The sequence below is a fragment of the Periplaneta americana genome, chromosome 8 (genome assembly GCF_040183065.1).
Source record: "Periplaneta americana isolate PAMFEO1 chromosome 8, P.americana_PAMFEO1_priV1, whole genome shotgun sequence".
Classification (NCBI taxonomy): Eukaryota; Metazoa; Arthropoda; class Insecta; order Blattodea; family Blattidae; genus Periplaneta; species Periplaneta americana.
Window position 1 is genome coordinate 95,562,541 of NC_091124.1, and position 26,143 is coordinate 95,588,683.

General features: G+C 35.9%; 1 protein-coding gene across 1 annotated transcript in view; it reads left to right on the top strand.

Moving 5' to 3' along the window:
• The first annotated feature begins 2,517 nt into the window (after positions 1-2,517).
• The window catches only part of LOC138704902 (maltase A3-like), a 96,140-nt gene continuing 72,514 nt past the window's right edge, over positions 2,518-26,143 (top strand). The window contains exons 1-5 of the mRNA XM_069833295.1: positions 2,518-2,717; positions 11,119-11,298; positions 15,838-15,995; positions 19,859-19,984; positions 24,217-24,413. Of these exons, the coding sequence (XP_069689396.1) occupies positions 2,564-2,717; positions 11,119-11,298; positions 15,838-15,995; positions 19,859-19,984; positions 24,217-24,413 (815 nt within the window). The 5' untranslated portion in view covers positions 2,518-2,563. The remainder of the gene's footprint in view (positions 2,718-11,118; positions 11,299-15,837; positions 15,996-19,858; positions 19,985-24,216; positions 24,414-26,143) is intronic.

The following is a 26,143-nucleotide window of genomic DNA, read 5'->3' on the forward strand; positions in this document are numbered from 1 at the left end:
GATAATGACAATGATGATGAGACGATAATAACGATGATGGAGGTGAAAACGATAATGATGATGAGACGATAACGACAATGATGACGCAAGTGAAGACAATAATGATGATGAGACGACGATAATGACAATGGTGAAGCAGGTGAAGACAATAATGATGATGATGATGATGATGATGATGATGATGATGATGAAACGACAATGAAAATGATGATGCAGGTGAAGACAATAATGATGATGAGACGACGATAACGATAATGATGACGCAAGTGAAGACAATAATGATGATGAGACGACGATAATGACAATGGTGATGCAGGTGAAGACAATAATGATGATGATGAGACGACGATAATGACAATGATGATGAAGATGAAAACAATAATGATGATGAGACGATAACGACAATGATGACGCAAGTGAAGAAAATAATGTTGATGATGAGACGACGATAATGACAATGGTGAAGCAGGTGAAGACAATAATGATGATGATGATGATGATGATGATGAAACGACGACAATGAAAATGATGATGCAGGTGAAGACAATAATGATGATGAGACGACGATAACGATAATGATGACGCAAGTGAAGACAATAATGATGATGAGACGACGATAATGACAATGGTGATGCAGGTGAAGACAATAATGATGATGATGAGACGACGATAATGACAATGATGATGAAGATGAAAACAATAATGATGATGAGACGATAACGACAATGATGACGCAAGTGAAGAAAATAATGTTGATGATGAGACGACGATAATGACAATGGTGATGCAGGTGAAAACAATAATGATGATGATGATGATGATGATGATGAAACGACGACAATGAAAATGATGATGCAGGCGAAGACAATAATGATGATGAGACCACGATAACGATAATGATGACGCAAGTGAAGGCAATAATGATGATGACACGACGATAATGACAATGGTGATGCAGGTGAAGACAATAATTATGATGATGATGATGAAACGACGACAATGACAATGATGATGAAGGTGAAAACAATAATGACGATGATGAAATGACGATAATGGCAATGATGATGAAGGTGAAGACAATAATGATGATGATGATCAGCCGACGATGACGATGATGATGAAACGATAATAACGATGATGATGGAGGTGAAAACAATAATGTTTATGATGATGATGATGATGATGAGATGATGACAATGACGGCAATGATGATGGAGGTGAAGAAAAAATTAATGACGATGTGACGGAAGATAATGACAATGATGATGATGAGACGACTATAATGATAATGCTGATGGACATGAAGACAATAATGATGATGATGAGATGATAATGATGAAGGTAAAGAAAAAATTAATGATGATGTGTCGGAGATGATCTGTCGGAGATAATGACAATTATGATGATCAGACGACGATAATGACAATAGTGATGGATTAATGTTGATGTCTCGAAGATAATGACAGTGATGATGAGACGTCGATGACAATGATGGTGGAAGTGAAGACAATAATAATGATGATGAAACGATAATGACGGTAATTACGGAAGTGAATTTTTTATTTTATTTTATTGGGTTATTTTACGACGTTGTATCAACATCTAGGTTATTCAGCGTCTGAATGAAATGAAGATGATAATGCCGGTGAAATGAGTCCGGGGTCCAGCACCGAAAGTTACCCAGCATTTGCTCGTATAGGGTTGACGGAAAACCCCGGAAAAAACCTCAACCAGGTAACTTGCCCCGACCGGGATTCGAACCCGGGCCACCTGGTTTCGCGGCCAGACGCGCTGACCGTTACTCTACAGGTGTGGACTTACGGAAGTGAAGAAAAAAATTAATGATGATGTGTCGAAGATAATGACAATGATAATGTGACGATAATATTAATGATAATGATGACTGATGAAATAGGTCAAGACAATAACAATGATGATATGACAACGATAATGACAGTGATGAAGGAGGTGAAGACAACAATAATGATGATGATGATGATGTGTCGACAATAATGACAATGATGATAATGATGATAAAGGTGAAGACAATAATAATGATATGACTACGGTAGCGACAGTGATGCAGGTGAAGACAACAATAATGATGAGGATTATGATGATGTAACTATGATAATAATGATAGTGATGATGACGCAGACGGAGACAACAATAATAATGATGGTAATGATGTGATGACTACAATAACGATAGTGATGTTGGAGGTAAAGACAACAATAATGGTGATGATAATGATGAAGATGGCGATGTGATGGCAATAACGATGACAATGATGAAGGCGGTATTTTAATGGGGAAGTACAGAAGCACTCAAGCAAAAAGAAACAAAAGCTTATTGTTTGTTTACTGATATGACAGAGCAGAATCACACAACTCAATGGAATTACACAAGACTTTGACACTGATAACTGATCGAAATCACTCTGTCAACACTCCCCTTCAATGTGCTCAGTTATGTAATGTGTATAGTGGGAAAATCGGCGTATAAAATCTGAAACAATCCTACGAACTCGGGTCAGAAAATACTGAACTGCGTTATTATCAAGATGGCCGGTTTCAAAACCTTTCTTCCCTTCGTTGCAGTATTTGTAATATTGCCATGCACATGGGCGCTGGAATGGTGGCAAACCAAAGTCATCTACCAGATTTATCCCCGATCTTTCATGGACTATGATGGGGATGGCATTGGAGATCTAAAAGGTAACTCATCTTGTAGTTATTTAATTATTTCTCTGTATGCTTAATATCTCATTTATGAACACTATTGAATTTGACCTTACTTGAGTAAATTCAATGCAATATCTTATTTAAATATTACTCACTACAAACCAGCTGTTGTCTTTTTTTAACATTTGTTGCATTATTTCATGTAAAAAATACATATTACCTACTTTATATGAAATTTCTGCTATAGTCGTCCAAGCTTGTCAAATGTTTGCCATTCTGGATAAATCGCAATACAGCGAACGCCAGTAGGGGAAGTTATCCCCACCCACATGAAATGTGCATTCGACACAACACTCACCTATCACGTACAGTGTCTTTTGAGCTAGTAGAGGAAAAGTGGAAGGGGTGGTGAGCGGAGCTTCTACGTTCGCTATATTGCGATTTGCCCGCCATTCTTGTTATTGATGGGTTGTAGCATGGCCGAGGGGTGAGCAGACATAATGTCCACCGTAGAATCTCCAAAATGTCCACACCATAATGTCCTGCACTATATCGTCCAACCCAAAAGGTTCATCGCCGGTGAGCGATAAAATAACGCCACAGGAATAAATCTGGGGAAGAAGCCCTTTATCTGATTAAGAGTAATTACCGGCTTGTTGTTTCTCATCTCTCCGAGTTCCTAATTTCCAGCCATGTCTGATTGAAGTATCTCTGTAGGACATTGCCTGGGAAAAAGAGCCCTCTTCCGGCCAAAGCAAGAAACGTAGTAACAAATAAGAGGACAGGGAAGTTAAGTGTAAGCAGTGTATGGGCCATTCATTATCTCGTGAAACCTACCTACGCGTGAGGGAAAGTAGAAAGTGGATAGTGAAGCTTCCTTCCCTACGCTACCAGCTAGCTTACCCCCACCACAAAGTTCTTACTATAAGCTACTGCGCACGCATGCATTTGGTTTCAAGAGACAACGAATGATCTACAGTCGAGGCTTGATAGTGGGCAGCGTTCAATAATGATTTCTTAATTTGCCTATATTACACCAAATAGTATCGTTATTTATATCTTAGGATTATTTCCTGGTTGCATATTTATTTAACCACCTTTTTATGTACAGGATACATTCAAAGTTTATGTGGGGTAGTTTTCCAATCGGTTGTTTAGCGACGCTTGTTATTTAGCATCGCTAGAATGGGTATTTTAGCTAAGTAAGTCTGAGAATTTGCCATGAGAAATATTCTGGCATTCGCTTTACTTTTAGGGAGCATTACTTTTAGGGAGCATTACTTTTAGGTTCAAATACTCGGACCGACCACCATGACTGTGGTTTTTCCGTGGTTTTCCATAATTACTTAGGAATATTCTGGGTCGAAATTTCCATTGCCACTGTCCATTTCCCTTCCTCTTCCGTGTAGAAAAAAGAATTTAGATTTCATATTATTCATCTTCATCATCTCATTCCATTGGCATTCAGGTCATAACGCATGTCTTCGTCCGCTTACAGGACGGGCGTCCTCTCCGAAACCGTCTCTGGGTTCCAAGCTTTTCGCAATATCTCTGCCAGGATTCATTCCTTAAGAGCACATCCAAGGGCGCTTCGACACCTTGGAAGGGCCGTCAGAACGGATCCTGTGCTGTTTGGTTACCTCGGTGGTATGAACTTAGGGCGAGAGAATGTAGGGGGCACATTGGGTGAGCGGGTGAGGGGTTTCATGCGACCGGTGGGCTGGTACACCTCATCCTCATTCATCCTATAATTCGGGGTGCATAACAGCCCTCAGTCTGGCCGACGTGCTGAAGGGTCGTCCCTAACCCCCCCCCCCAGACACTGTTCCCTAGCTGCCTATGTACGTTTAGGGAAGATCTCGAAAAATAAAAAATGTGCATCAATTAAGCAGGTTTTGAATGCACTCTCCTGTGCAGCTCCAGAACATGAGTCCAGAACTTTACCCTGAATCATCCCGGTGGCTACGTGGGATAGTGGTGCAATGGTTGAATAGTATTAAAAAAACAGGAAATCTGAAGGCCCACTCTCATTGAGCTCACATCTAGTGGAATCGAACAACACCGAAACGTGTTGCAGTTTAGAATAAATCACATGACACTTTAGCACAGTTGTATGACGAGAAGAAAAAAAAAACATTCAAAACAAGAAAAGGATACTCTGTCACACGTTAAAAGTGTTAAAATTGTTAAAAAGGTATTTACCTTCGACAGAGACCGTTTCGACGCTATTTGTCGTCGTCTTCAGTGTCTCCTGAACCACTGCTGATTTTGGCTCTGCGATGTGCAGTTGTCGATGGTAGGGGTGGGGGTGTGTTGCTCCTATGGTGGGGGTTGGCTGTCTGTATGCCATGACGTACCATGACGTCAAACAATGTGTGCGTATTGAACTGTAGTTGCGTATTAAGTATGTATTGTGGGTGTGCTATTTTATTCTTATATATTTCGTATTGTTCCAGGATATTTAACTGTGAACTTTTTGGTGTGATGTGTAAAATTTCCATATCTGTTTCTATATTATTGTAGTCATGATTATTGTCGATAATGTGATCTGCGTAATTTGATGTAACGTAAGGCTTGGTTATAGCTTTAATATGTTCGTTGTATCTTGTATGAAAGGATCTTCCTGTCTGTCCTATGTAAAAATGTGGGCAACTATTGCATTTTAATTTGTAAACTCCAGTTGAATTATATATATCTGAATGTCCAGTGTGGTTATTCAAGTATTTCTGTGTTGTATTATTTGTTTTGTATGTAATCTTGTATTTTAGTTTTCTGAATGAAGTTGCAATTTTGTGGGTATTGGTACTGTGATATGTTAATGTTATGTATTTATTCTCGCGTGCTGTTTGTGTTGGTTTGGTCTGTTTTTGTTTTGCTTTTTTTTTTATTAGTGTGTCTATTATGTTAGGGTTGTATCCATTGTCTTGTGCTATATATTTTATTGTGTTTAATTCTTCAGTGTAATTGTCATTGTTCATTGGTATATTAATTAATCTGTGTGTCATTGTACGGAAAGCTGCACATACATACAAAACAATATAAAATATTTGCATCACATGAAAAACAAACACAATACAAATGCATATAAGGCATATTTGCAGTTAACAAAAATAGTACATCATATACAATTAGAGGAAATTATTTTACATACGAACAAAGTAATAGCACAAATAAGTGATAAGATAAAGAAACGACATAGAAACAAACTGGCAACATTAACACATAAACAAAAAACCAAATACAACACCACACACAAATTCCATCCTAAGATATTCAACAACACCAACGTAACATTTAACCAAAATGAAACGAAATTACTTGAAAAAGGACTAAAACATAACCTACAATATAATAAGACACCAAGAACAGAACAAATGCAAATGATCATCAATGCAGAAACAGCAATTCAAAACACACAACCACAACACCAAGAATACATCCGACAAGATTTATTAAGAAACATAGATAAAATAAACAAACCTTTAACCGATAAGCATGAAATTAAAACAATAAAGACATTAAGAGAGAAACAACAAGCACACAATTTGACATTTGTAAAAGCTGATAAGGGTAATTGCACTGTAATAATCAAAGCTCAAGACATGAATGATAAAATTAACACATTTTTTCACGAAAATAACATCACAGAAATAAAAACAGATCCAACAACAAAATATCAAACAATAGTCAAAAATACAATAAATCAAAACACTCACATCATACCTAACAACAAAAAACAACAATTGAAACAAATTAAACCTCACGCACCTAAACTAAATGCATTACCAAAAATTCACAAACAAAATATACCAATCAGGCCTCTTATTAACTACAAGAATGCACCAGCATACAAATTAGCGAAATATATAGACAACATTATAAGAAATAGTATACAATTTGAAAACCCAACAACAATAATCAACACCATAGACTTAGTTAACAAAATAAAACACAAACACATTCCACACAATACAACATTAGCATCATTTGATATCGTAAATCTATATACAAACATACCTGTAACAGAAACACTAGAAATACTTCGGATAATGCTTATCAAAAATAACATACCACAAACTCACATTAACGAAATTTTACACATCACAGGAATTATTACTAAACAAAATTATTTCACACATAACAATACATACTATACACAAACTGAAGGATTACCAATGGGTTCACCTATATCAAGTATATTAGCTGAAATCTTTATTCACAACATAGAACAAACACACATACTAAATACCGACAACATCAAACACGCAGAGAAAATAATGTACTGGCATCGATATGTAGAGGACATAAGTCTTATATAATGGAAACAAAAGACAAATAGAAAACCTACATCAACAACTCAACAAAATACACCCCAAATTAAAATATACAGTAGAAATGGAACATAAGCAAGCTATAAACTTCTTAGACATCACCATAACCAAAACAAATAACAGACACGAATTCAAAATATACAGGAAACCTACTACAACCATAACACATATATACAATTCATCTAATCATCCCATACAACATAAACATGCAGCTTTCCGTACAATGACACACAGATTAATTAATATACCAATGAACAATGACAATTACACTGAAGAATTAAACACAATAAAATATATAGCACAAGACAATGGATACAACCCTAACATAATAGACACACTAATAAAAAAAGCAAAACAAAAACAGACCAAACCAACACAAACAGCACGCGAGAATAAATACATAACATTAACATATCACAGTACCAATACCCACAAAATTGCAACTTCATTCAGAAAACTAAAATACAAGATTGTATACAAAACAAATAACACAACACAGAAATACTTGAATAACCACACTGGACATTCAGATATATATATAATTCAACTGGAGTTTACAAATTAAAATGCAATAGTTGCCCACATTTTTACATAGGACAGACAGGAAGATCTTTTCATACAAGATACAACGAACATATTAAAGCTATAACCAAGCCTTACATTACATCAAATTACGCAGATCACATTATCGACAATAATCATGACTACAATAATATAGAAACAGATATGGAAATTTTACACATCACACCAAAAAGTTCACAGTTAAATATCCTAGAACAATACGAAATATATAAGAATACAATAGCACACCCACAATACATACTTAATACGCAACTACAGTTCAATACGCACACATTGTTTGACGTCATGGTACGTCATGGCATACAGACAGCCAACCCCCACCATAGGAGCAACACACCCCCACCCCTACCATCGACAACTGCACATCGCAGAGCCAAAATCAGCAGTGGTTCAGGAGACACTGAAGACGACGACAAATAGCGTCGAAACGGGCTCTGTCGAAGGTAAATACCTTTTTAACAATTTTAACACTTTTAACGTGTGACAGAGTAAATTTTATGTTTTTAAGAAAGTGTTAACGAGAACTTTAATCAATCAAGAAAAGGAAATGCTAAATTCATGATATCTTTAACTAGAGATACTGTACACAAGGAGAATTTTCCACTTTATTCGACTATCTTCTGAGAGATTAAAGAAAATTTCGTTCTTTTGCGCTTCTTTGAATTTAAATTTGTACCTAATTGTTCCGTTAATTTTCTTATTTCTTTTCAAGCATTATCACGAGCATTAGTACTACATTAGCACTTTTACGTTTTTTCATACAATAGCGGATAGTTCTGGACACGATTTATTATTAAAATGTAATTTCCTGTACACATACGGTACTATTAACGCAATAACTTTCAATAAACAAATTATGCTACCAAAAATGGATATCAATCATATGTTTCTTACGAAGGCTTCAAGACAACATATGACCATACCCGAAACAAGAAGTTTTGTTCCGCCATTGGAATTCATATTCCAGCCCATGAATTCTATTCGATTCATTCGATTCGACGCGCCACTTCCTACTATCTACCATTCAAGTCCGCTAAGTGAGAGCGGGCTTTGAGAGAACCTCTTATGCACTAACAAATAGTAACGAACAGAACTCAAGTCTCGTCTAGTTTAAGTTCAATTTACGGCGGACAATGATAAAAAATGTTTACGATAGTATGTAAAGTTACATTTTATCTACTGTATCAGTGCGTGAAGTGAGCCTTTAAAATATTAGTACCTAGAAATAATACTAGTGCCAAAGAAAATCCAATATTCAATATACAAACTTCATTCAGTAAGAAATTAATGCATTACCTCGAACTCATTAATATTACACATAATAACAAACTTAACATTCATATTTACATTTTAGCTCTATTATTATGAAGTTACATCTGCAGTACTCATTAAAACGAGATTTAGTATTCAATTTTTCCTAACCGCTTTGTTGTTTATATTGCCGGTTTAGACGGCCATGAAATTGTAATCATGAATAGAACGAGGCCATATCATAGGCTCGACAGAGAGATGCAGACGGCTGTCAAACTCTGGTTCCGATCTCAAGCGGCTGACTTCTACGACACAAGGCTACAAAATCTGATCCCATGGTATGACAAATGTCTCAATTCCAGTGGGGGATATGTTGAAAAATAGCTCTACAATTGCTGTATCTATTTCAATAAATCTTGTCATGCAATTGTGATTTTTTTCTGTGAACGGTTCTAGGGAAAATCACTTTCTGGACGGTCTCGTAATTGCGGTCGAGCGGCCAAAATTTGTATAATCATTTCTTTTGACATTATTAACATGGTGGGAGAAAAAAATGTTTGCTTGTGAGTTTAAACGGCTGTGAAATCATGATCTTAGACTTATAAACTATCCAACTTGAAATATTTATTTAATGTAGATCTGTGTTATCACAGAAAAAACATTCCATGATATACATTCGAAAAGTTATCTTTTTGACCCTCTCACAAACTTTATACTCATGCCAAAAAGAGAACCTTAATGAATTTATATCATAAATAAACGTTAGTTATTTTAATAATGACTGGCAGAACAACTAGAAATGAACAATCTCTAATTTTCAAATCTATCAACGAAAACCCATTAATAATTTACATAATATTATTGACTATATGTAATATTCAAGCAATAGTCATTAATAGGAAATGTAACCCATTCTATTAGATAAAGAAATAAATACACCTGCGTTGTAAGATTTAACATGTTCATAATACATACGCTTTTTGGCATATCTGTTCTCCACTTCAAAATTTCACAACTTTTCACGATTACCTCATTATTTCCACTCCATAATCTTGCCTAGTACCAGCAATCAATGGCGTAGCATGAAATTTTGAGCAGGGGAAGCTAACTCAAGTTGTCTTTCATGCAATATGAGAAAACGTATTACAAAAATATAGTCTTAAAATAAATAGTAGTCAATTTCAAGTCAGCAGTCGAAGATTGGTTGGAACATCGTAAGTAACATCAATAAGGCATGACCTCAAATGATACGTAGTAAAATATGATTTCACGGTTTACACATATCCCTTAACAAATATACACGTATACGTATAACATTAGCTCACTCCCTGTAATACTTAGAGAAATTCACAATATTAACGGTCAATAGATACAGTATTAGTATCATTACGTAAGTATGCGTCTGTGTTTTGGTTGTGTCCTTCATTGACAGCAAGGGAATCGGTCATTTGGTTTTAAATCACACTTTTGTTCGTAAGTCGGTCTTGATAATACAATTGTCCTAAATAAAATCAAGTAAATTAGTGTCAGGAACTGTTATTTCACTCATTATTTATTGCATCAGCCACAATGCACACTAACACTTCAATTTAACACAACTGGCGAAAAGGGATAACTCGGAAACTACTTATTTCAAATGTTAAAGCTAGCTTCTTGCGAGCCTTGCGACTAGGGTAATTTAGTTAGAAAGGGATGGAAAATCTGCGGGGTGGATTGCACACAAGATACCAGTCTGCTTGGAAGCTGGTGTGTGCAGGCTTCTTGTTTACTGCTGCATCACAAATCATCCTGAGCTGCCGCATCACAATATTTAACGCGCAAATATAAATTCTATTAAAATTAATAAATAATTTTCTCCATAAACTGCAGGCTTATTATGAAATTATTATTAACTGGGGCAGCTAAGCTTTTTAGCTTACTTTGACGCTACGCCACTGCTAGCAACTTAAATATATATATATATATGTCAGGGGCAAGAGTTTTCATATCTGAGCAGCTAGTTCACTTCTAAATAAAATAAGATAGGCTTACACATGAGAGTAGAAAATTGAGGTCACAACAGACTCGATAGTAGTACGCTCTCGTTCATGATGATAAGCGATCTGTCTTCCGATTGATCGTAAAGAATAGGTCTTATTTCAGTCTCGCAAATCATGGGTCTTCTATTGGACGTTTTTAAAACAATCTCATGTGAAAATAAGTCAACCGAACATATAACCAAATTATAAAACAATGCTCTTTCATCAATATTCATTTTATTTCCTTCGCAGGAATCACACAGAAGCTGGACCATCTCAAGGACTTGGGAGTGGGCGCAGTGTGGATCTCCCCTATCTACAAGTCTCCCATGGAGGACTTCGGATATGACATTTCCAACTTCAGAGAGATCGATCCTGTTTTCGGCACCATGGATGACTTTGACGACTTGCAGAAGAGAGCAAAAGAACTGGGTATTAGCCTACGTAAATTAATATAATAATAATAATAATAATAATAATAATAATAATAATAATAATAATTATTATTATTATTATTATTATTATTATTATTATTATTATTATTATTATTATTATTATTTATGATGATATGAAGTAAAAATTATTTCATCCTGAGCTTTCTAAGTTCACCTGCGGTGCTTTCATATATGTTTGTCTTGGTATACGATATACTCGAATTCTATGTATACGTTGCAGTTAAGTTTGTCGCTATTGCTTAGTTTTGAATATTACTTTAAATAATTTATATCTCTGCTTTAATATCTTCACTCAGTTTTTTTTTTACATACAATTCTCCACAATCTCATTTCTATCATCCATATTCTGCGCTCTTACTGTAGGCTATTAGCATTAGGGTGCTGCGTTTGCTTATCTAAACCCTCCAAGAAATCCGCAACAGTTTAGGTATGTATGGCGTATTGCTCGGTGACATCCATCGCTACTTATGCTTCATTCCATAATGTCTGACAGGAGAAGTAAACATTGCCGGCAGAGGAGGAGAGAAGTATAGAGCCTAATTGCTATTCAACCAATGGCAGAGGTCTCATTCCACGCTTGACTTGAATTTGGGCGGTCTGAAGCGTTCTACCTCCGTTCAACTTCAAGACAAGCGTGGAATGATACTTCTGTCATTGGTTGAATAGCAATTAGGCCCTACACTTCTGTCCTCTTCTGCCGGCAATGTTTACTCCTCCTGTCAGACATTACGGATCGAAGTATAGTTCAAGTCTGCTGTTCAGTGAACATACGAGAACAAAACAAAGCCAGGCGATTGTAAATGGGTGCAATAGAATTTGGTAGCGAGTACGTCATTAGGAAAGAAGATAATATGTATATTTTACGGAAGGAAGGAAACATTTTTCATTTGAAGCATTTCAAATGTTTACTGTCATTCATTGTAGTGTGTAGACTCGTAAAGAACGCACTCATAATTTGTTTTATTTCAAGTTTGTGCTGATAGTTATATTTTTCCATTTGTTAATTTTAAACTTTAATAAGATCTCAAGTATCTATGGGTAAACAAATTCCTGGCGACAGGTAGCTGTAGCAAAAAACAATTTCATGAGACGTCTGAGTTTTTCTATATTGAGTTCAAAATTGTTTCAGACTTCGATTTCTTTTATGTCATTAAGACTAATACATAATGTTAACAAAAGCGGTTGTAGGAAGAAATTCGAATGCGCTTTTTAAATTAATATCGTTACATTTCTTGCTCATCTTAAGATATTGTCCTACATAGCTTCAGAGAGTCTCTAAGAGCGCGTGTTATATAGCATTTTTGTTGTTTAGTCAACTGTCCGAAGGCAGGTCTGAACCCCACAAGCGATACCAACAAAGCATCACTTATGAGGAAACTAAGCCAGGAGATAACGGGGCAGGGTGGCCAGTTCCTTTCCTCCTCCATTGCATACATCGCCGATTAGCTACATATTACACTAATGCATAATATTTAATATTGTTTAATATATTTCGATAAATGTCTCTTTATCTCAGCTTGAAAGGTTTTTCCATTTAATGTTTGGACAAAATGTGGTGGCTCCTGAAAATTATTTACATTTGTCTATCATAATCATCATAATCATCATTATCATCATCATCATCATCATCATTGGCTTAACAGCCCAAAGCGGGCCTTAGCCTCCCTCAAAACTGATTTCCAGGCGTCCCTATCTCCTCAACCCCATCCATCCATCCATCTCAGACTCTGTCTCCCAACATTTCTTCTATTCTTCACTCTGCTTTCCATTATCCTCCTCACCATATCCCCTCTCTTCTTTCTCTGAACATGTCCAGCCCATCTTAGTCTGCCATTCTAATATCCGTAACAATGTCTGAGAAATCATATAAAGGCTAGGGTTCACCGTTCTAACCACATGTTTTCCTTCACTGGTTGGATTACCGTGCACGTGGATGTGAGGTCAGCAGTCGGCTGATCGGTCTTGAGCTGTAGCGCGATGGACTTTTTATTTTATTTCATTAAAATCCAATAGACAAAAGGACGGGGAAGTGCAAGAAATAGGCGGAAGATGTGGAGCCGAAACTGTTCAATACCAAATCCTGGATTTTTTTTTCAGATAAAATTATAATAAATCACACTTCGTATTCCAGCGAGAATTTTGATGGAATAATACTAGATATAAAACAAAAAATGTACTGGAAAGAAATATACAGCAAATTGCTCTACTTGTGGATAACGAGTCAGATGTTACAATTTGGGCAATATTAACAAAAGTATTGCCTTACAAACACAAAATCTCAAACACAAGAAGCAGCCTGCTTACACGATCAAAATATCCAAATTCAAATTATACAACTATGGGAGACAGCTGAAGTGAACATATTGAAAATAGCAATTCAGCAACAGTGTAATTGCCCATATTAAATGATTTTGCACGATCGTGCTGTGTTGTATTTACAGCTATTGTTGTTAGGCTTTAAAAGTTAGAATTCCCACACAGACATTTGTTGCTAAGGAAACCATTCTTCATAACATAAAACTATACTGAAATAGACCCATTACAGTGCACTTATTGTTACTTAGTTACCATTACAGTATATTTTTGCGAAAGCTTTGGAATAATATTGTTCAAAATTTTCAATGCAAAATATGTTGTATTTGCAATTTTGAAAAATATGATCTTGTAAAAAATGTTGTACAAAACATGTTTGTGAAGTGCATTACAAAATCTCGGAAATTGAAAAACTCGCTCTGCTCGTTTTTGTAACTTGTCCTCGATTTTGTAAAAAGCACTTCCCAACCTTGTATCGTAATATACTAATGAAATTCAGTGACAACATATTTGTAGAAATGTACCTTACAAGGGATGCCTTCGGGTCTAAACACTCGAACACAGATGAAACCTGGCTGATCTTACTAACTTGAGGGCGTTGAGTTTCGTGGTGATAATCTCTTTCCCGTGTTAAGTCAACAGCTTGCAGCCCCATCTAATGTTAAGAAATTCGATGATACTTTTGGTTTGTTTTGTAGGGAAACAATTGCTAAAATGTTCTTAATGGACACGAAAATGAATGAATAATGAAAAAGGTACATACCATATATTCCTAATTGTATAGGTGAGGAATGACAATAAAATAATAAAAACGAGGGCAAATTGTGTAATGCAAGTTACAATTGCAAAGTCAGCATATTTACTATCATTCGAGCATTCATATTGAAAGGCAATTTCTATTACAATTCTGAATGAGATCTTCTCTACAGTTTTATAGCCAGCTGCTTACCATGTAGTATACACGAGAATCATAAGTTGGTGTACCTGTGTAAATAAATGTTTGTAAATGACGGATTGCGAATGTCATACAGGTTTTGCTGGTTCTGATCTAGTCGAAGTCTTGCAAAGTCTACCGGTCTTCTGAAATAAACTATATACTGAAGGAGAAAGTACATACCCAAAGGTTGAACAGAGCAAGATGTCTTTGGCAGAATAATCTTTAGAGCGATAGTTTTATCAGGAATTGCATCGTGCAAAACATTTGCTTTTTTGTCACCACCCTATGAGTCTAATAGGAAAAAGAGAGTTGTCTTCAATACCAACAGCCAAAACTTGGGAAAGAAACCTAGCGAGATGTGCCTTTCCATTTGACCACTTTCACTTGCGTCGACAACTATGTTTCAGAGAGACTGGCACACCTCATCAACATCTATTTGCACCCTCGGATCAAATTTCCCTCAAGGATAGTTTTTCACACATAGACATGGCAACATCAATTGCATAGTTGTGGGTGATCATATTTAGTATTTGGACAGCATATACAGTTGCCTTTTCTTCCTTGTAAGAAAGAGTACTCCTAGAGAAGACCTCGTAAATAAATCCACTTTGATCCTTACCAAATTCACTCCAAACAAACCAAAAGTGTCAGTGATTTTTAAATTTAGACGACGTCGCAGGCTAAACAGTTGACTTGACATAGAAAAGACTATGATCAAGAGACTCAGCGCCCTCAAATTAGTCAGGTTAGACAGGTTAGACAGGTTTCATATATGTTCGAGGTATCCTTTGTTAGTATAATTGAGTAGATGCACTATCATCCTACTATTTCTGAAGCAAAACATTCATGGGAAACAGTCAGAATGTAGCCAAAATTGAAATAAAACAAAATAAAAAGCTTCGGTTCATTGATAAGTGAGAAGTGAGCGTTAATAAAATTTAGAAGCACAAGGGTAATTCGGAACAGTATTACATTCGTCTTCATCCCAGTCCAAATAGTAATTATACTGGTTTTAGTTCAAGTGTCATGTGCATAAAATCACATTAGTGTCCGTCAATATTCGAGTCTTTAACCTGTTCTTTTGCAGAAAGAAAAATGTCCTTCATTCACAAGGAAAACCTTTGTTTATTACCACATATATAATCTCTTCCTCGTATATGAAACTGGATCCAATTTCCGAATTCGTTCATCACACTCCATAAGAGAATTGCAATTGTGAGTTAAATAACACAACTACCAAAATCACTTCATTTGTATGTGTTCCAGACATCAAGCTCCTCATGGACTTCGTGCCCAACGACTCGAGTGTGGAGCACGAATGGTTCCAGTTGTCCCTGAACAGAACGGATCCTTACACAGACTACTATGTGTGGCACGACGGTAGAATCCTAGAGAACGGCACTAGGGTCGAGCCCAATAACTGGGTAGGCACTAATTTTATATCGCCGAATTTCACAGCTAGTGTAGTGTATATACAGGGACTTTCAAAAATGATGGTGAAAAGTGCAAGCTGAAAGAAGCAAAAAAACAAAGCTGCAATAAATATTGTTCCGCAAATTAACCGTTCATGCAATAGTTCCTTACGCACCATGGCCTCCTACGTCACCGGATTTACATCCGATTACATTTCTGTGTTTGGGGTCATGTAACCAAGTATTGCTAGAATACCTGGTTCCAGTATAGGCTTCTAATTTCCATATTCTTCCTAATTCGCCACTGTTCATTTTCTTAAATGTGACAAAATTATTTCTCAATATTTTGTTTTCAAAAATCTATAAGTTCCCTTTCTATTTTTTTTGTTAAAATTTACGTTTCTGTTCCGATTATTAAAATGGGGAGGATTGTTATTCTTACAACATCTTATTTTTATGGCGGTGGTAAGAATTTTGGAAATCATTAGTGATTTGAACGAAAAAAAACTCTGTTCGTTTTTTTATATTTGATGAAAAATTTCAATTTCAATTTCAACTAGGGAAATGTCTCCCAGCACCGGACACTTAAGCCTTTTCAACAACTGTGAAAAATTTAAGTAAGTGCAAATATGATCAATTGACTTTTACTCTGATAACACTGGTCAACAATGATTTTGTTAAATAAATAATTTCGGGTGTTTCTTATGTATTGCCATCTGCTGATTCCAAAAATGAAGTCAGAAATTTTCCATCACCCATCATTTTTTTTTTTAATTTTGAAAATAAATTTGTTCCTGTTTATTAGCATTTGTGGTGCATAACATACTGATTAGAAGGCGTATTTTATATTTATATTTCATTACATTGTGCCAACTATTGGACTTGTAAAGTTTGGTATTGTTGCCTGTGAATTCACGAATAACAATAATGACATTTCCCTCACAAAACTGTGATTTTAAGGAAAATTTCCCAGATAAATAGAAGCTTTCTTTAAAAAAAGAAGCTAATCCTGTGCTCTCTTCCGTTGTCAATTGAATTGTGATAGAAGTATATAATACCGTACTTAATAGTGCATTGTAAGGAGTAGTGTATAAGTGTATAATGTATAAGAAACATATCTTATAGATAGAAACAACTTCTGTTAAGTGTGTGGTGAGCTAACTTTAAAATGGCAGAGGTCAAATTTTACTCCTCTAGTTAGAAGAGCTTATGACTGTTATTTGAACAACAAAATAGACCAGAACAAGACATGGGCCCCGGAAATCTGTTGTGCTAAATGTGTAACACTATTAACTGTCTGCTTAAAAAGATCCCGTCATATGTCTTTTGTATTCTCTATGATATGGTGCGAACCTAAGGATCATTTGACAGACTGCTACTTCTGCTTAACAAATATATCTGGAATAAGTTCGAAGTCCAGACACTGTTAAATATCAATATTTAGTTTCTGCAATTCGGCCGGTGCTTCATGGGCCAGGACTTCCCATACCAACTCCACTAGATGACATAACATTGACTGAAGTAATTCAAAGTGTTCCTGATGTTCAGAGTGAATTACAAAATCATCCAGATTTTGTGGCAGATAATACTATAAATGAACATCACTTTCTAACACAGGAGGATTTAAATGATTTGGTTCAGTATCTTGGTTTAAGTAAAAGCAAGACAGAATTACTCGCCTCAAGATTGAAAGGCTGGAAGCTGCTGCAGGTAACACCAAAGTAAGTTTCTTCCGCCAACGCCAAAAGGAATTTGAGCATTTGTTTTCTAAAGAGGAGGACCTAGTTTTCTACAATGATGTTGAGAATTTGTTCGTCACTGGGTTAGCATAAACCTGAGGATTGGCGTTTGTTCATAGACTCCTCGAAAACAAGTTTGAAAGGAGTGTTACTACATAATGGAAACAAATATCCATCCATTCCTTTAGCCATGCAGTTGGCATGAAAGGAAATTATGAGAATATGAAGCTCTTACTAACGACTATCAAGTGTGACAATTTTTCTTGGCAGATATGTGGGGATTTGAAAGTAATAGCTATCTTACTTGGGTTACAGCTGGCTATACTAAATTTTGCTGCTTCTTGAGCAAGTTGGATAGCAGAGTTAAAAGTTATCTTTTTATAAATAGAATTGGCCAAAGAGAGAATCACTTTAATCCTGGACAAGATAATGTTCTTCACCAACCACTTGTAAGTTCTGAAAAAATCTTATTGCTCCACTGCATATCAAATTAGGCTTGATTAAGAATTTTGTGAAAGCAATGGATCGTGATGGTAGTCCATTTATCTTTCTGAAAAATAAATTCGCAAGAATCAGTGAAGCTAAACTAAAAGAAGGAATATTTGTTGACCTCAAATAAGGAAACTGATGAAAGATAACGCAATTTGAAAACCAGTTAAATATGCAAGAAGCAGCTCCATGGGTTCATTTCAAAAAGGTTGTCACAAACTTTTTAGAAAACTTCAGTTCTGAGAACTACAGAGAACTTATCAGTGAGATGATTGAGAACTATAAGATCATGGGATGTAATATGTTTTAAAAAACACACTTTCTACATCCCATCTCGATTTCTTTCCTGAAAACCTAAGGCTGTGAGAGACGAACACGGGGAGCGTTTCCACTAGGACATCGTGGAAGTGGAAAGGCGCTACCAGAGTAAATGTTGTCCAGATATGTTGGCAGACTATTGTTGGATACTGAAAAGAGATGTTCCTCAAGGAAAGTACAGCCGAAAATATGCTTCACATATATTTTAGGTCAATAAATGTAATTTCAGCTAACATATCGTAATACTATAATGTATAGACACGAAAAATGTTTTTCATATGATTACTCCAAAACCCTGGGTGATGGAAAAGTTCTGTAAAAAGATTTGAAATCAGCACAAGAAAGTTATTTAGAATCACCCATTGTTTCCCATTTAACAGACAAAAGTTTAAATTCTGTTGACCAGCGTAATCTCCATGAAATTAATGACCTACATTTAAGACAAATTACATAAACAGTTAAAGTTAAACAACCTTGATATTACAGTAGGCAAAAAATTGATCCCAGTATTGGACATACAGCGAACACCATTTTTAATACAATTTAAAACAAGTACAGGCAGTTGAAAAAAGGAATCATAGCATGAAAGTATTTTCAATAGAAAGTGGACATTTTTGATACCACAGTAATCCTTTGCCACACTAGATTGAACCTCATGAGACAGTAGAAAGTATAGAAAATACGACATAACAATTGGAAAACATACATCTCACACTAAATCACTCGCATAACCTACTGTAGAGACCTAACACGTGTCTCATCCTGTCGAATGCAGTGAATCAACAAATATTTTCTAACGATACATAGTTGCCGTCTACCATCTACCGGGCATAGCAACAATGTTTGTCTGATGCTGGAACCTATCGGGGGCTGGGGAACCTTCTCCTAATTTTTATCTGTGTTTATATGTCCCAGATATTGGAATTCGTCGATTTCTCAAATTCTTGATTAGGCCTATCTATCGTAAGTGCATCTTTACTTTTGTCTGTTCTCGATACTTTCATATATTTGCTTTTTCCTGGATTTATGAATAAGCTTCGTTTATTAATTTCTTCGTGAAACTTTAGACTCGTTTCTTTGTTTTGCTTATTAGTACTGTGCCATCGGCGTAGGCTAAAACCGATAAAAACTTTTTCCCAATCGTACTCCATGTATGCTAAAACTGATTCTTTTCAGAGTTTTTTCCAAGACAAAATTAAAAAGAAGTAGTGATAATACATCACCCTGTCGTACACACACGTTAACATTAAAATTATCTGATACACTTTTATTAAAATGCATTTAACAAATGTCTGTATTTACGATGGTTTTAATTGTTTTGTTTTCCAGCAAAGCGTGTTCAGCGGCTCTGCCTGGCAGTGGCGTGAGGAAAGACAGCAGTATTATCTGCATCAGTTTGCCGTCCACCAGCCAGACCTCAACCATGACAGCCCCTTTCTCGTCGAGGAGATGAAGGTAAATAAATTACGATACAAATAAATAATTCTCTTATAAATAATAAGAATTCATTTTGCAAAAGGTTTTAATATATTTGTATTTATTATCCCATAAGCAATAATTTCCAAAAGAATATTAACTTCAGTCAAAAACTTCTAAGAGCATCAAGTTATGTAAATCATACTCAGGTGGACTTTTGTAAATTAAGAAATAGTATCTATTAACCCCTGCATGGGATGTGTTGAAATTTTTACACGTGATCCTAACAATAAAAAAAATTAATTATGAAAATGTTTTTAATTTCCAGTGCCTGAAATGTACTGATGCTATGCAAATGAGCAGTAAATGTAATCATCTCGTAAAATGTAATTTAAAAAATGGACCAAATACGTGTCCCCTTGTTTTCGGAAACTATCTAAGGTTCAGAAAAAAATGTAAATAATACAGTTTGAAACAGACTGAAGCATATTGCAAATAACAAATAACTCGCTCAAGTTCTCGTAGAGAAATACAGGCCATCTTCTTACAGATATTACAATTGAGAACTTCTAAGACGAGTGGATTTGTAGTGTATAGTCTACTTCAGCCGTGGCGAAAATGTGATCGTGCGCCGAGCCACTGTGTAACCTGCAACGTGCACCTATGGAGGGGGGCGAACACTCGAAGGGGAAGTGAACCAACTGTCTGACTTATTAACGGATTTTCATTTTTCTTACGCGAAGCATTTAAATATAATTTTATACAGTATAAGCTTACAAACTAATGTTTAGTACGTGTAACGAAGAAAGAAATGAATAAGAAAACATAGGACACATTATCACAACCTAACATTAACTGTCTTCAGAATGTCTCTGCGACAGAGTTTCAAAATCAGGAATTATGCCACTTACTGCCAGTCGTAGTTGATCACGAAGGCGTTTGTCTGTCAGTCGTGATCTAAATTTGGTTTTTACTATATTCATTGTTGAAAATAATTTTTCACAAACGTAAGTTGTAGCGAACGTGGCTTCAAAGAGCAAGCGAAAAAATGAAGCTTCGGATATTTATTTTTAGCAAAGATTTGAAAAGTTCAACATTCGTCAAGTCCTTGCATCTAGCTTTCATTTGACATCACACTGTAAATCTGTGAGTTTAAATTGATGATCTAACCGCATTATTCGTACATCTGCTGAAAAAGGATCGACATACAGATATAATAATAATAATAATAATAATAATAATAATAATAATAATAATAATAATAACACTTAACCTTTTAATGTTTCATGAGTGACATGCAGCATAATGCCGTTTTATGTTATACAACCGTTTTTCTCGTAATACTTAAAAATAAATCATATATTTAATATTCTCATCATATTATATTGGCAGCAAAAAAATGCGTCCTCCCATCCTACTTGAAACTTTACGTTTTTGTAGAGGTACATGGTTTCGAGAGAGAGACACTGCGATGATACGCCACTCGCAGGTCAGAGACAAATACAAATGGAAAGGAGTTTGACTCCAGTGAGCGAGAAGGTGGGGGTTAGGGGAGGTAGGAAGCAAGAGAAATGCATAGCTATCATTGCGAACCACAATGTGCTCGCGAGTCACATTTTCGCCACGGCTGGTCTACTTTATCTTTCAATGGACCCCAAAGATAAAAATAACAGGGAGTCAAGTCGGCGACTCGAGTGGGCCAGAGATTAACACTAATGACAGTAACTCTGTACTGGAATACATAATTCATTTCTTGTGAAGAAAAGTTCGCTGTATGAGCAATTGCGGAATTCAGTTGAAATAATGTTATGTAATTTCATTCCATCTCAATCAACTCTTGAATATAGGATGTAAAACGAAATTCGCATACGTATCGACATTAATTTTTCCTGAAAAAAAAAAAAAGAACTCGCAATTTTTTCTCCGCTCATAGCATGCCATACATGAACTTTCTCGTCTCACTGGAGCCTCATGAAAAAGGCCCGGTTTCTTAGTGGACAACTAGTGGCAATTTTGTAAATTTACGCAGCCGTGGAGATGAAACCAAGTCTCACTGAGGAAGAAAATAAGATATGAGACTATATCTCCATCATGCACGTTAATCAAAGTCCATTCACAAAATGTACCGCTTTTTCCACACTATTATAGCTCACAACACACAAATTTGTAGCTCTATGGTCGGAAGAACAAGAAAATTTCGCTTATTGGATAAATCGCGTAAATTCTCCAAGCGATAACCAATATCATCCAACTTTTATTCCATCAAAATCCTTTCTTTCCATCCGGTGCTTTTTTTTAAGGTTGCCATGACGACTTTAGCGGCCTACGCTATATTTTTTTTTATTGCAAGCAAAAAAAGCAAAAATTACATACAATAACGAAGATTTTAATTGTAATACTTCCAGTCTCCCGAAATTTACGTACTAATTTACGTATTATTTTATGAGCTCGAACCTTCATATCAGAAAATCTTTCTGCAAATAATAGTCGTTGAACTTGACCTACGTAAGAATTGTATATAAGCAATGATGAACTAAAGAAAATCAGAACTCAGCCATATTACACACGTTTAAGGGAAGACGTAGTCTCAAATACACTGTCATGTAATTAATCACTCATTCCACAAATTTTTAGCTATCCATCTGAAATTTGGTACAGGTATTTACAATGACTGACTCTATTATGATACTTAATTACAATACCTTGCCATGTCAGAAAGCCTAATTACGAACCTACCTAACCTAACCTGATATCACAAAATATAAGGAACATTTTCTGATGATCTATTAAGATATGGTTCTGAAATGTTACACACATTTGCTCTACATTATATGTAAGAAATTTCTGCAGACAGAATTTTAAAACTTCAATAGGTGTTTTTCAAAATATATTTTAAAAAATTAGTAGTAATCACAAAATATAAGGGACATTTTCTGATGATATATTAAAGAAATGGTTCAGAAATGTTGTACACATTTGCTCTACATTATACGTAAAAAATCTCTGCAAACATAATTTTAAAACTTCAATAGGTGTTTTTCAAAAGAAGTTAAAAAAATAGTAGTATTTTTTTTAATATCATTACTTTGCCAAAGTAAAGTTCTTTAAATATTCACCTAAAAACAAACTTCCTGCACTGTTTATAGCACACGAAAGAATTGATAATTCAATATTATTTTAAATTCTGAAGAAGAATCATTTTTACAATTATTTTCCAGTTCAAGTCCCTCTCCAATCTTTTTTCTAAAACTACTCTGTGGCTCTTCTTGATTGAAACCCATTTAGACTAACATATTTCCATATTTCCTTGATGGTTCAATCTCATTATACCCAAAACGGATCTTAAAAAGCACATCTGAGCTGCTTCAAATTTCTGTGAATTTCGTTTGTTTAAAATCCAAATTTAGTTCCATATAATAGTTAATTTCCTCTCCACGCGTTCGCTCTAAGCATTGGAAGGGACCTCTGAACCGACAAGCACCTATTGCTTGACCAAGGCTCAGGATCAAGATCCATCCCAGCTCATCTTATGCCAGAAACACCTCAACATTTTATCTCGTGGTAAAATTCAGCTCGGCTACTACAATAACTATAATAATACTCTTCCCAAACAATGTCCTCAGGGTCCGTCGGGTATATTTTAGTAGAGAAAATTTGCTAGCCTCCTGAGTTCAGACAACTCATCTTGTCTGTAGTCTTTCCGCGGTTTTTCTAAGGCACTAAGATAAATGCCGGAATTAGTCCTAAAAGAAATGGGTCACGCACCTACAGTACATCTCCCGTCACATGAATTTAGATTTTTTTTCTTTCCCAAATGAAAGCCTTCTGAACTCCGAGCCTTGGCGTTCGCTTATTACCTTCGGTACTCTGAGCCAGTTACCCACAGAGTGCAAAGGTTAGGATCCATTCTCAGACGAGAACTTTACTGCAGTGTCCCACTCATTGTGTAAGCTTTGACGTTCCCGTCCTGTTGCTGTTCTGTCATGCTTCTCCCTCCCTCATGTTGTAAATATTAGGTTACATCCGTTTTCAGCTTTCCCCCTTAAAATTCTCTAACGTTCTCTCAGTGGAACTGCGAAATTCGGAGTGTGACAAGTGGCCAGCAGGCTTGGAGCTCGTATATTCAGTTGTTCTCAAGCCCAAACTCCCTTACAAGGACACGTATTCGCGTACCTTTCGAATGTTTCTTCTCCCATTTCCTCCTTCGACATTGACATTCATACTCCATACGGATTTGTGTCTATCTCCCTTTGGAAAATATTTCGTTGCAGAACGTACTTCGTTTCTGGCTGGATAAAGGAGTGGACGGATTTCGTATGGACGCCATATCGTGGCTGTTCGAGGGGCCGGTAGACGATAGACCCGAATCCGAAATCACTCCTCCGCAGAACTTCCCAGAGACTTATGAAGCTGTGGTCCAGTGGCGCAAGATCCTAAACAACTATACCAATTTAGATGGCCGCGTCAGGTGAGTACCTTACGTAATCTAATGCTTTTGCAATACTACTACATCTCTTGGCGAAGACTCGAACGTCTAAGTCACTTCTACAAGCATCTACCGTGTAATATGAAAAACTCGTATTACCAGCGCATGAATATTAAACCTTCAAAAACTCGTAACTCCAGCAGGTGTTCAGCAGTATTCTATTTTATTCAACAATTAGCATTAATTTCTGACGCTCTATTTTATTCAACAATTAGCATTAATTTCTGACGCGAAGTTTTAACCGGTACCACATTTTAGTAGATGCTTACAACGAAAAAGAATGTTGAGTATGTGAATGTTAAATGTCGCAGAGATACAACAACAGAAACACCCCATAGATCTTACATGTTCCATTTTCATTTATTAATAAACGGTAAAAATATTGAGGTTTTTGAAACCACATTTATTTATACACTCTGCATTGGAGAATGCAGCGTAAGGAACTGGGTAAAAAAAAGGTTACGAGAAACGCCTATTATCTGAAGTTTCTCTTCGTGGTTCTCATAACCAGGCAGGGCGCAAAAGTGCAAAACAGTTTCTACAAACCTTAACGAAACTGGAGTCATATTAATGTAGATTCACATCACAGAAACTATATCTTGAGGCAAATTGGCGATCAAAAAGTGCTCTCTTTAAGTTTAAGAAAAACTGTGCCCTAAATGAGTTACAAAAGGCATCAATGAATTGTTTAATGGAATTTGAGGAAGAAAATCGTAGCCTTTTTCTTCAGAAAAAATCGATGCGATCTCTGTTGTGCATACAAGGCTGGAAACATTATACAGGAAGAATATTCACAACATATTCTTCGAAAAGAACAGGCACGCAAGGAGAAAGAGACTGACACACGAAAATAGATCCAACTGAGAAATAGATTATTTTGTATAGTGACGGCTGTACTTATCAAAATAGAAACTCCATTTTAGCGAAAGCTCTTGTAACACTTGCCATGCCCAAAAACATTACAGTGGTCCAAATGTTTCTTGAAATGTGTCACATGAAAATAGATCCAACTGAGAAAGAGATTATTTTGTATAGTGACGGCTGTACTTATCAAAATAGAAACTCCATTTTAGCGAAAGCTGTTGTGACATTACCATGCGCAAAAAACATTACAGTAGTCCAAACGTTTCTTGAAATGGGTCACACGAAAATAGATCCAACTGAGAAAGAGATTATTTTGTATAGTGACGGCTGTACTTATCAAAATAGAAACTCCATTTTAGCGAATGCTCTTGTGACACTTACCATGCGCAAAAAACATTACAGTGGTCCAAATGTTTCTTGTAATAGGTTACATGAAAATAGATCCAACTGAGAAAGAGATTGTTTCGTATAGTGATGGCTGTACTTATCAAAATAGAAACTTCATTTTAGCGAAAGCTCTTGTGACACTTGCCATGCGCAAAAAACATTACAGTGGTCCAAATGTTTCTTGAAAAGGGTTACACTCAGATGGAGTGTGACTCTATGCACACAACAATAGAAATACATCTTAAGAATAGGCAGATTTTCACACCTGCTGGTTATATTGCCACTGTTCGGAAGAACCCCAAACCCTATGAGACAGTGTACCTTGATTACACATTCTTCAAAGCTTCTCATCGCCCTATTCTCCCTGGGAATAAAGCTGGTAATCCCACTGTGACTCACCTCAGATATCGTCGGTATAATCCTAGTGGAGTAATTGACTACAAACTTCTTTATGAGGATGA